General features: G+C 43.8%; 1 protein-coding gene across 1 annotated transcript in view; it reads right to left on the bottom strand.

Annotated features, from left to right (window-relative positions):
* Positions 1 to 659: 659 nt before the first annotated feature.
* LOC311244375 (retinoic acid receptor gamma-A-like) overlaps positions 660 to 12,880 on the bottom strand; it is a 17,215-nt gene continuing 4,994 nt past the window's right edge. Inside the window, exons 4-6 of the mRNA XM_084333840.1 lie at positions 11,812 to 12,016; positions 4,539 to 4,697; positions 660 to 3,861 (exon numbers count right to left, since the gene is read on the bottom strand). Coding sequence (XP_084189966.1) covers positions 3,479 to 3,861; positions 4,539 to 4,697; positions 11,812 to 12,016 — 747 coding nt within the window. The 3' untranslated portion in view covers positions 660 to 3,478. The remainder of the gene's footprint in view (positions 3,862 to 4,538; positions 4,698 to 11,811; positions 12,017 to 12,880) is intronic.

Genomic DNA, 12,880 nt, shown 5'->3' with positions numbered 1-12,880 from the left:
TATTCGTTTTTATCTTAGGATGTTGTGCCAGTAGCCTGCTCTTGGGGTGTTGTCAGTACTGTGGTGTGTGTGCATGACTGATAGGAGGTTCATTTTTTATAGCAATTATAGAATGAGGCCAAGATGGAGGTACTGATTAACAACCCTATATTATGGACATTTTATTCTCTTTACATCCTTTTTGTGTGTGTGTGCTGAATTTCACATCCCTACGGATCAGAGCTATCCCTCCACCTGCACTACTCCAATTGCGGTCTACAAATCTAGGGAGCAGAACCTTATCTGATGTCCTTGTTCAGCAGGAGGCAGTGATTTACTGCTCTCTGCACCCATAGCCTGCCATGACCTAATGGTATTATATCCTTGGTGCTGCTGCTGCATGCCCCGAGCCCTAGTAGCCACAGTGCAAGAGCTCCCTCTAGTGTTGGTCACCGGTATAGCGGTGCCACTGCAGTTCCAGGGTGATGAATTGGGCTCACTTGCAAGGCTACGCGCTGAGGGCTAGTGGTTATAGCCATCATAAAAGATATACTGAATTTCGAATGCATGAGAGGGTATACTCCTAAATATCGGGTATATATTTCAGCGAAACTGCCCCGTTCCCTTCAGACATTCTCCACAACGTGGAAGAGGAAAGAATACATAAAAGATGCCCGATAATCTCACAAAAGTAATTTATTGTGCCTCTTACTGTTTATGGCTTTTCTTTGTATGACAAGAGTTGACATGAACAGAGGGTTGACAACACCTTGGCCAAGTTTGAGAGAGAAAAAAAGAAACACCAAAAGAAACATAATCTCAATGTTCTGCTTCTGCATCATCATCGTCATTATGAAGGCCAGGCAGAGTGAAGGTGATGAGGTTGTCATCACGCCGCGATGCTCTGTGCAACAACAGCACCATATCGAGAACATTCACCCGATGACGGAAAGAAAAGAAAAATGATTTGTAAGCATACACACGCACGCACACACACACTCGCACACATACTCGAAAAATGAGGAGGCCCGCCCATATTCATAATTTGGGGGCCTCTCACTGCTGAAGAAGGTTGAACTATGTTCATATTGCTTCAGAAACAGTACAAACCACTGTACGTCAGCCAGCGCTTTCCTAGCTGAACAGTCGTTTTGGCAATAAAGAAGAATTGATACATGAGAACATATAAGCCCTCCCCCCGCCCCCTGCGTCTTCTTATAAAAAAAAAGAGAAAAAAAAGAAACGAGGAATACACACGAGGAGACAAAAGATGACGTCATGGCTTTTGGGACGAGAAGGCAGTTTGACTGCGTTTGGATGCTAGCGCGTGGCACAGGCGCCAGGGGCACTGGTTTGCGGTCACCAGGGGCCTGGCGGGGCACACTGGCATCCAGGCCGATCGCAGGCTCGTCATCTTCTATGTACTGTACACACAGAGGGGTGAAGCTGATCAAACTGAGTCGAGAACACACACATAAATATTGCCTGTTTTTTCCAGCGTTGCCCGCGGGCAGCTGGGGGTTTGGTCCTTACAGAAAAGCCCTGAGTCTGATACCGTGGTGTCTTCCATAAAGATTCCTGGTTTTCAACTTTGCATAATGTCTTTTTTTTTTTTTTTGCTGATGTGTCTGTAGATGCTTTATGTGGATGTGTGTGTGTGTGTGTGTCCATGTTGATTATGTGTATCTATCTGTTCGTTGACATCATCAGGGAGTGCTCTTAAAGTTTGATTGTATTGCGTATGTTTAGCTTGTTGTCAGATACGTGTCATGTTAATGCAGATAAGCTGACAGACTGACAGGTATGTCCTACTCTCGGTGGACTAGACGTGTCTTGCTTGTATACGGGATCTCAAAAGTGCTACATAAATGGCCAAGTGTAAATCTGTCCAGGCACTCGACGCCAGGTTGGCACGTCTGTTACAGCGGAGGATAGGATGAAAGGTAGGTGGTGGGGGGGGGGGGTCTTGATGTGAGGGTATCTGGATCATGACTGGGGTCCCTGCCAGTAGTGTGTGTGTGTGTGTGTGTCTTGATGTGAGGGTATCCGGGTAATGGCTGGGGTCCCTGCCAGTAGTGTGTGTGTGTGTATCTTGATGTGGGGGTTTCTGGGTCATGGCTGGGGTCCCTGCCAGTAGTGTGTGTGTGTGTGTGTGTGTATCTTGATGTGGGGGTCTCTGGGTCATGGCTGGGGTCCCTGCCAGTAGTGTGTGTATCTTGATGTGGGGGTATCTTGGTCATGACTGGGGTCCCTGCCAGTAGTGTGTGTGAATCTTGATGTGGGGGTCTCTGGGTAATGACTGGGGTCCCTGCCAGTAGTGTGTGTATCTTGATGTGGGGGTCTCTGGGTAATGACTGGGGTCCCTGCCAGTAGTCAAACTCGTGTTTCCAAAGATGACTTTGTTAACTTTGGCACAAAGATACTTTCCACATTGACAGCATTTTTTTCCGTTGCAATGAGAGCAAAAAAGAAAGAAAAAGAAAACAACAGAATAATGCCAGTCCCCTGATAACACAAACTAGTTGAGTTTCTGTAACACAACATTAGTCTACTGGCTTTGATTATCATTGACATCTACAGTGAGCCAAAGTGCCCAAAAGAAACCCCAGCTAAGTATATGTAGCTGGATAGAAGATTCAGACAGTTCTGATAACCCCACTTTCCCTCCGAAATCTCCTCAGGAAAGCTCTTCAAACAACCAAAAATCATCTAAAAAGATTCATATATAAAACCAGAATAACAAATAAAGACAAAAAAATATAATGGTATATAGATATGTATGGACTTAGTTCATAAAATGAAAAAAGGGAAAGAAAATCAAAAGAAATAAATTGAAAACAATGTTCAAAAGCAGTAACAGCAAAAAAAAAAAAAAAAAAAATAGCATACTCAGTTTGGTTTCGCCCTGTTTTCTTGTTTCTTTTTCACGTGAGAAATGTGCTTTTTGCAACCCGTTAGAATCAACTGTTCAGTTCTGGTGTCTGTTTTGGCCGTTCCTCTATTTAGATATAAACAAAGATAGTAAAAAAAGAAAACGACAACAACAACAAAGAGACATTTCGTTTTTTCTCAAAGAGATCAAGGTCTTTTTGTCACGCAGCTTCCCTCTTTGCTTTAAGGTCAGGAGTTCAAACGGCTGGGGAGTGTCATCTCTCCTCTTTCCATTGTGTCTCTGCGTCGTCACTCGTCACCGGCCCGTACGGCCTGAGATAGAGGTGTCCTGTACAGATAAGGCTCTGCCGCAACCCCCCTGCCGGAGAGCGCTCTGATGTGCAGTAGGGAGAGAGGGGAGGGGAGGGAGGGGGGGTAGGAGGGAGCGAGGGCCAGCATTTCAAGAGGGTGGGGAGGTTGTATGGTGTATATGTATGTCTTGTTTGTCTGTTTGTGTGTGTGTGTGTGTGTGTGTGTGTGTGTGTGTGTGTGTGTGTGTGTGTGTGTGTGTGTGTGTGTGTATTTATGTATGCATGTGTGTGTGTGCTGCATGTACAAGACAACCTCCTCACTGCGCCCTCCCCGCGTGGCTCTTCCGGGCCCCACCCCCGTCCAGGGCATCCAGAACCCCCCAGGCCTCCCCGTCACTGTCCGAGGCCCTGTCCCGCTCCTCGTCGCCCCCGTCGTCCTCGTCATCCTCGTCGTCCTCCTCCGGTGAGGGCTCGCTGCCGTCCCCCGTGGCCCAGCTGTCGTCCTCGTCCTCCGCCTCCTGCTTCATGACGGGGGCCGGTGGTGGCGGTGGAGGAGGTGGGGGCGGGGGAGGGGGCGGCGTGCTCTCGCTGCTGCTCTCCGTCTGGTCCTCGAAGGCCTCCGGGTTCTCCAGCATCTCCCTGATCAGCGGCGGCATGGGGCCCGGGATCTCCATCTTCAGGGTGATGGCCCTCTCCGCGCCTGTATGCGCCACAGACACACAGCGCCGTTAGCATCGCAAATGATAAACACAATAAAATGGCATATCTACTGTACATTTACATTCAGTCATTTAGCTGAACGCTTTTATCCAAAACGACTTACAAGTTCTGTACAACAAGTCAGCAGGAAGGGAAGGGTACAACTCTGGCAGCTAAGGCTAAGTGATATTGTTCGTCAAACAGTGTCGAACTTGAGTGCATAGTAGTATAGACATATTAGCGTAGTAGTATAGGCATAGTAGTGTACACATAGTAGCAAAGTACACAATAGTAAAAGACGGTAAGGTTACTTTTTTGTACTGTATCTAATTATACGTATCATAATATAAATATGTTTTATACAAATATTCCTTCATTTCCAGATTCAGGACAGCATGAAATCAATAAAAAGAGAAAATGGCATGGATCCAAGTCTCTTCACTACAACGATTCAAAGGATTTAATTTTATTTCTTTAATCGCCACATTAAGATACAGATCATTGATATCCAACAATGGGTCATTATGTTCAATTCCTAATTAGCCACATTAGTGACTCACAAACTCATTTGCTTTCTCCGTTGGACAACAAGAACCATTTCCTCTCGGGGGACAATAAAGGTCTTTATCTCATCTTGTACAGAATAAACCCGTCTGGTTTCAGCAGCGTCTCACTGACCCTTGGTGCTGATGCCCCTGAGGTCGGTGATCTTCATCAGCATGCGCGGGAACATGTGGGGCTTGTTGGGTCGCCTGCGTCGGGCGTAGATCTTCAGAGCTTCCAGCAGGGGCTCCTGCAGCTTGTCCACCTTCTGGGGCTCCTCCAGGTCCATACGGTCTGGTGGACAAAGACGAGAGTGGACATGTTGGTATATTATGCTGTGATAAGAGATTATATTATGTATGTCACAGGATCTCATCCTGGTTTGGCAACATTATCGGTTAAAGGAACACGCCAACATTTTGGGCAATTAGCTTACCGTCTTCTCCAAAGAGAGAGACAAGAAGATAGATACCAGTTTCCTCTCTGTGCGTTCAGTAGAAAGCTATCTGGCTGCACTTTAGCCTAGCTTAGCACAATGAATGGAAGCGGACATGGCCGGTTAGCCTAGGTAATGTCCAACTAACACCTCTCCCGAAGGCTAGCCATAATTCAACAGGGTAGAACCATCAGGTAGACGCTACAGGGCTCCAGTTAAATACTAGATAAGATACCTTATTAAGATACCTGAATAAGTATAAAAACTCTGTCATGTCCTAATCTCAGGGTGTGAAATGAGGGGCTGTGTTGAACATATTTGAATGTACTTTATGTCTGCACCGGTTTGTACTATGTATGCACTATAATTATATGTATTATTATATGGCAGCCTTTATGTGCAAGACAAATTTCTGTGTAATACATTACACTGCATACAGAACAAGATACATATTAGAGATACATATTAGGGGTGTAACACATCAATCCAACAACAATTTGAATTGATTTGATAGGAAACCATTTCGATTTGATAAGAAATCTTTGCGAAAACATTTAGCAACAACTGCTGTTAGGTTTGGTTCATTTTGGTTCATTTCAATTAGATTAATTTAGCTATTTAGCTTTTTCTTTTTTTAAAGTACATGTCATTTTAACAAGACTGATTTAGCCACCAATAATTGAATATATATGCAATTAAAATCAAGTTACACCAGGTAACGATTTCACAGATCAATGTGGTTTAATTTCCACGTTCATATTAACACATTGTGCGCCAAAAACGTGATAACTCGTTATTGCCCGCCATGCGTTGTGCACCAACAACGAATAAACTCGTTTTTGGGATCAATATAAAATTTTTCGCCATGGCATTCATAATTCATCCAGCCTCCCTCCGGGACTGCAGCTGGACCCTGTATGATATTGCAACGCCTCAATACCGCCACCTGGTGGATGTCGGGCGAGTTACACTCCAAGCCAAACCGGAACTGGCGCTCGGTGCATCGAGGAAATTCCTCCGGCAGTAATATCTTGTAGCGTGGGTCTAGATACACACTCGAGTGCATGGGATTGCTTTCTAAACGCAATAATCAATATGATTTCGGCATTTATTGCGTCATACAAACGGGAAATGGATCTAGCAGATCGACGTCAAATAATTGGAATATTTTTCCTCCAGTCTCATCGGCGAACGGTAAGAGGAATATAACGTTATTTTTAGCCCGATTGTTTATTAATTTCACGGCAATCCATCTGATCAACATATCAACCCATACTAAATAAAGCCGTTACTGACGATCAAGGAATTATAAACGACCCCCCCCTTTCCTTCACGCATGATGAAGCATAATGTATACCGATCATATACATTTGAATTTTTTAATATAGCGTGTATAGGAAAGAAACGCCAATCGATAATCTATCATATGCGTCAGGGCCTATAACTCACGTTTTAGGAATTACTGCAGAAAACCTTAAAAACATACTTATTATTCTCAACGGTACTAACACGACAATGTATGAATGAAAAAATATAACGTTCCCACATCCGGAACGATAGATACCCGATGTTGAATGGGCCATAGTAATGTCGATATAGCTATAATATTTAAAAAGTTATAGCCCTGCAAAGAAGGTAAACATCTTCATAGGGTTACAGCACTGGCAGACTGGGCATAAGGATGGGCACAATGCCTGGCAGACAATGTGTTAACGCGTACATAAACAACGCGTACTGGTAAACAAACTACCCTCCCACTCAGGGCAGTATGGGGTAGAACACATAGTAGCATACTACATGAACCTAGGCGTCCACAAAGACGACTTCAAACTGGAAATAGTAACTACAGATGAGGTACTCAAAAAACTGAGCGCCCTCCAACCAAACAAGGCCACTGGCCATGACAACATCCCCTCCAAATTCCTCAGAGACTCAGCAGCAGCCATCACCCCAGTCATCACACACATAATAAACCTCTCCATAAAACAGGGACACGTCCCCAAGGACTTCAAAATTGCGAGAGTAACACCCCTGCACAAAAAGGGCAGCAAATTAGACCCGGGTAACTACCGCCCTGTTTCTATCCTTACATCCATCTCGAAAGTCATAGAAAAAATAGTATACGAACAGATCGAAAAATACCTCGCGGAAAAAAATCTAATCTACGAATTCCAATCTGGCTTCAGAACATCCCACTCCACTGACACATGCCTTCTCTACTTGAACGACCACATCAAACAAGAGGTGGACGCGGGCAAATACTGCGGCATGGTCATGCTGGACCTACAAAAGGCCTTCGACACTGTCAATCACACCATTCTGATTGACAAGCTAAAAGCAATTGGTTTTGATAGTTTATCAGTGAGCTGGATACAATCCTACCTGGAGGGGAGGGAACAGATGGTGGAAGTAAACGGTACCCTATCCCCCCCCCTCACAGTGAGCTGTGGTGTTCCACAAGGAAGCATACTAGGACCGCTACTATTCCTAATTTATGCAAATGACATGTCGTCAGCTTGTGACTGCAACTTGTTCCTGTTTGCGGACGACTCAGCCCTGCTGGTCTCTGACAAGAACAAGTTACAGGTTGAAAAAGCCCTCAGCTCGGAACTAGGCAAAATCTGCATATGGCTCGCCGACAACAAACTATCATTACACATGGGCAAAACAGAGTCCATTCTCTTCGGTTCAAATAACAAACTCAGCAAGACTGACGGCTTCTCGGTTACAGTGGGTGACAATATTGTCACAAGGAAAGATGAAATTACCTACCTGGGTTCCATCCTAGAGGCTAATCTTTCCTGTGACAAAATGGCATCCAATGTAATAAAAAAAGTCAACCAACGAACGCGATTCTTGTACCGGATCTCCTCTCTGGTAAACAAGAATACCCTGAAGACTCTAGCAGGAGCACTCATTCAAGGGTACTACGACTATGCTTGCACCTCATGGTACCAAAGCACCTCAAAGGCACTAAAAAACAAATTACAAACATCTCAAAACAAGCTAGTCAGACTACTACTTGACCTGACTCCTAGAACCCACCTCACCCCTGCCCACTTTGACAACCTAGGATGGCTTAGAGTAGACGACAGAGTACAGCAACTTGCAATGGGCCTGGTCTACAAGATACACTACGCGACCAAGGTACCCATGTACATGTCAAAATACTTCCCAAAGGTCAGTGAATACCACGATCACAACACCAGAGGGAGCTCCACAAATCATGTAAAACCCAGATTCGGCTCAAACAAGGGACTAAACACGTTTCGCAATTATGCCACATCAATGTGGAACGCCCTGCCTAAAGCTGTAAAGGAATGTGAATCACTACCCACCTTCAAAAACACTCTCAAAAAACACCTACGTGAGACTGCAATTTGAAACTGGCCCCTACAAATGTCCTAACCTAGTTGTACAGTAAATGACCAAGTAAGGCTTTGTCAACATTCCAATGTACAGTGTAAAATGTGTATGTGTCCCCTACCCAACCCCCCCCCCCCCCCCCCCACCTCCAATGTACAGCCCTCACCCAACCCACCCAACCCCACCCCACCAACCTCCTCCAATGTACAGTTTCTACGCCAAATGTATATACACTCCTTTTCTGGACACTTTTGTATCACAAACAGTACTGTATTTGCAAATCTGATATGTCATAAATGTATAGATGTAGCAGTACTGTCTATCTGTATGTCATGTATGTCATATATGTTATGATGAATTGAAAATGGGGGACCCTGGTGGAAACAAGACGAAAGTCTTTCTCTGGTCTGCATCCCCTTAACAATTGTATGTATTGAGATGTACTGTACTGTACCCATTCTGCAATCTGTTAATAAACTTTTCAATCAATCAATCAATCACATACTTTTTCTGTTTTGTTTTGACAACAGCAATAGATTTGGGATTCGGAAAAGAGCAATTTCCTCTTTCCAACCCAATAGTATGCAGCTGCAGAGCCGCAGAGCCAGCCGCGCTCTCAGGGCCGCGCTGTGAGGGCCGCGCTGTGAGGGCCGCTCAACAGCGCCACCCACCCAATGGCTGAATTGCCAATGGCTGAATTGGAGTATTGCACTGTGCGGGCACAGCTGTGAGATCCGGGCGAGGCCAGAGGATGTACATACTGTATGAGTAAATTAACTATACTTCTGCTCACACAATATCTTGAATGAATGCGTTTATTTATTTCGAACATAAATTGAAAATAAATAATAATAATAAAAACAAGTAATAAACAGATTAAAAAAGCAAACAAGCAGGAGTAGGATGAAGTGTAAACGTATGTATTCCTACCCCCTTGCTTGATTGAAAACTTTATTAACAGATTTGCAGAATGGGTACAATACAGTACAGCTCAATACACACAATTGTTAACACTTTGATCGCCATGGTTAAATTCATAATTTACCATCCCTAGCCAGCTCTATTTGTCTATGGAGAATTTCCCCTTCTTTGCAGGGCTATAACTTTTTAAATTGTATTGCTAAATGGACATTATTATGGCCCATTCAATGTCCTATATCTATTGTTCAGGGTGTAGCAACGTTATACTTTTTCATTCACATATTCATACTAAAATACGGTCTAAAGTATAAGTATGTTTTTATCGTTTTCTGCAGCTTTCTCCAGAACTTGATTTATAGCCCTAAATGCATTATATTGATGATCAAATACAGTTTGATAGCGATCGGTGCCAGATACAAAATTTCAACTGCACGTAGTTCTAGAAGTTACTACGTATGATCTGATGTTGACCGGATGGGCGGGGGGTCGTTTATAATTCTGTGGGCAACGTTATATCATTCATCTAGTGTGGGTGATATGATCATTAGAGCAGTTAGTATAGAGGACATTAGAAAATAACGCTGAAACTCACCGTAGCTTCCTCGCGCCGTTGGCAGATGAGCGTGGAACAGAATTTCTTCTATTATGGGATGGAGAAATACCCGATCCATTTCCAGGTTGTATAATAGTATATACATCCAAATCATGTGGTTTATCGAGTTATTGGCAACGGATTGCTATGTATTGTGTCGAGCTCGAGTCCCGGGACCTATAGCGAGTGATCGGACCGAATTGAAATGAGCACCAGCTTCTACATCCTGTTTCTCCCCTGGGCGATCCCCCGATCGGCCACCAGATGGCGCTCTTGAACCGTTAGAGAGTTGAGTGGAGCTCAGCAGTATATCTCAGGTCCCCGGGGGAGAAATATGATTTCGATCACAGATTTTTGAAATATTGATATCAAAGACGTGTTACGGCGTCTTCGGCAGAATGAGCATGGCGGGGAAAGACGAGTTTCGGCGTCTCCGGCGATTAAAGTGTTAAGGGGATGCAGACCAGAGAAAGACTTTCGTCTCGTTTACATCAGGGTCCCCCATTTTCAATTCATCATAACATATATGACATACACGACATACAGATAGACAGTATTCAGTATACCTTCACACTCATATTATCTTATGCAACTCATATTCACTCCACAAACTGAAATATACATACATTGTTGAATGAACAGCCTGTTTCTTGAAGTTAGACTCTCCTCTAAATTGTAACCCCCCTCTCTATCACAGAATCTTTGGATGTTACCCGGGAGTGAATTGTTTCGTGCTTTAAACATGATTTGTGCAGTCTTAAATTCAGCCAGGTCCCCGAGTTTCATGGCATGTGATTTAAAAAATAGTGTGTTTGTGTGTTCCAGATATCCTACCTTATTAATAATCAAATCAAAATCAAATGTATTTGTAAGGCCCGACAACACACTGTAGTGTTATGTAGTCTTATGCATAATTGCACATAGTTCATGTATAATATTGTAAAATAGCTTAGACATAGCCTACTTGCATAGAATAGTCATGTATAATAATGTATAATATTGCTGGCTGTACAATACTGCTGTACAATACTGCTGTAGGCCTATAATACTGCTGTTCATATCCAGTATACACATATTTACATTAAACATAATATTCACCATTCATTAATTACCATCATACCCACATCACATAGACTGTAGTGTATAGCATAGCAAAAGTATACCGTTACCTGGCCCATGGGGACATTAACGTGTGTTGTCGGGCCTTACAAATACATTTGATTTTGATTTGATTATCAATAAGGTAGGATATCTGGAACACCCAAACACACTATTTTTTAAATCACATGCCATGAAACTCGGGGACCTGGCTGAATTTAAGACTGCACAAATCATGTTTAAAGCACGAAACAATTCACTCCCGGGTAACATCCAAAGATTCTGTGATAGAGAGGGGGGTTACAATTTAGAGGAGAGTCTAACTTCAAGAAACAGGCTGTTCATTCAACAATGTATGTATATTTCAGTTTGTGGAGTGAATATGAGTTGCATAAGATAATAGAGTGTGAAGGTATACTGAATACTGTCTATCTGTATGTCGTGTATGTCATATATGTTATGATGAATTGAAAATGGGGGACCCTGATGTAAACAAGACGAAAGTCTTTCTCTGGTCTGCATCCCCTTAACAATTGTGTGTATTGAGCTGTACTGTATTGTACCCATTCTGCAATCTGTTAATAAAGTTTTCAATCAATCAATCAATCAATCAAGGGGGTAGGAATACATACGTTTACACTTCATCCTACTCCTGCTTGTTTGTTTTTTAATCTGTTTATTACTTGTTTTTTATTATTTATTTTCAATTTATGTTCGAAATAAATAAACGCATTAATTCAAGATATTGTGTGAGCAAAAGTATAGTTAATTTACATCCTCTGGCCTCGCGCAGATCTCACAGCTGTGCCCGCACAGTGCAATACTCCAATTCAGCCATTGGCAATTCAGCCATTGGGTGGGTGGCGCTGTTGAGCGGCCCTCACAGCGCGGCCCTGAGAGCGCGGCTGGCTCTGCGGCTTTGCAGCTGCATGCTTCTCTTCCAACCACCAGTACAGTCTGTATGTGAGTGAGCGCCCCTTCTCAGGGTGCATTACCTCCACAGATGAGGCAGATGGCGCTGAGGAGACCGGTCTCGGTGTCATCCATCTCCAGGGGTAGAAGCTGGCCAGCGAACGCAAACACCAGGTCTGTGAGTGGGCCGAAGCCGGCGTTGTGCATCTGAGTCCTGTTGAGAGTCAGACCATCTGAGAAGGTCATGGTGTCCTGCTCTGGAGTGTAGCGTGTGCAGATCCTCAACATCTTCAAGAAAGAGAGAGAGAGACAAAGAGAAAATAATTAACCAAAAGAAAAATACAAAATGAACAAAAGATGGTATACAAAGTTAATCTGCAGCATCAACGCATCTGCTGTAGCAAACCATGTCAGGTGACAACAAAGGCATTATGTCCTGCCAAGGGCGTAACTTTGTTGTCAGTGGTGGATGGGACACATTTGGGGGCGTGGTCAGTGGTGGAGGGGTGCTACGTATAGTTGTATGGTTGCGGGGGGTGAGGGGGTAATGGGGGGAGTTCCCCCTTTTTGTAGATTTTTTTTTTAAATCAGTTGTGCAAGTCAATATTGGTGAGTTGTTTCTATATACAATTCACTTATGAGAGAGAGAGAGAAAGAGAGAGAGAGAGAGAGAGAGAGAGAGAGAGAGAGAGAGAGAGAGAGAGAGAGAGAGAGAGAGAGAGAGAGAGAGAGATCACGCTATTTATTATCTACAATGTATAAAACAACAGCCTAGAGGCTTTTAAATACAGACAGACAGACAGACAGATATTTCACATACACCAAGCAATGCTGTTGCATTTCATGGCAATCTCAGTCACACAGACCATCGTTTCACACCAAACTTTGAGGGGAGGGGTGCTATGTAGCCTATTTTGAGCATGCCTGAAGACTGGGCTGTTGTTATGCAAAGACAGCTGTGGTCGGTAGTACTTAGCCGGGTGCTCACATGGCTACTTGACTTTGCATTACAATGGCTCAGAGATGGACAAGCAGCCGTTTTCCGTGTGGTCCTATCACGTCGCGTCACCGTTTATTATCATGCAGAGGACTAACTGCATTCTGAAAACATGCAGGGGATAGTTACGCCCCTGTGTCCTGCTCTTAAACATT

The sequence above is a fragment of the Notolepis coatsorum genome (assembly GCF_963971535.1).
Source record: "Notolepis coatsorum genome assembly, chromosome: 17".
Taxonomy (NCBI): Eukaryota; Metazoa; Chordata; class Actinopteri; order Aulopiformes; family Paralepididae; genus Notolepis; species Notolepis coatsorum.
The sequence above is the reverse complement of the archived record's forward strand: the minus strand, read 5'-3'. Positions and strand labels throughout refer to the sequence as shown.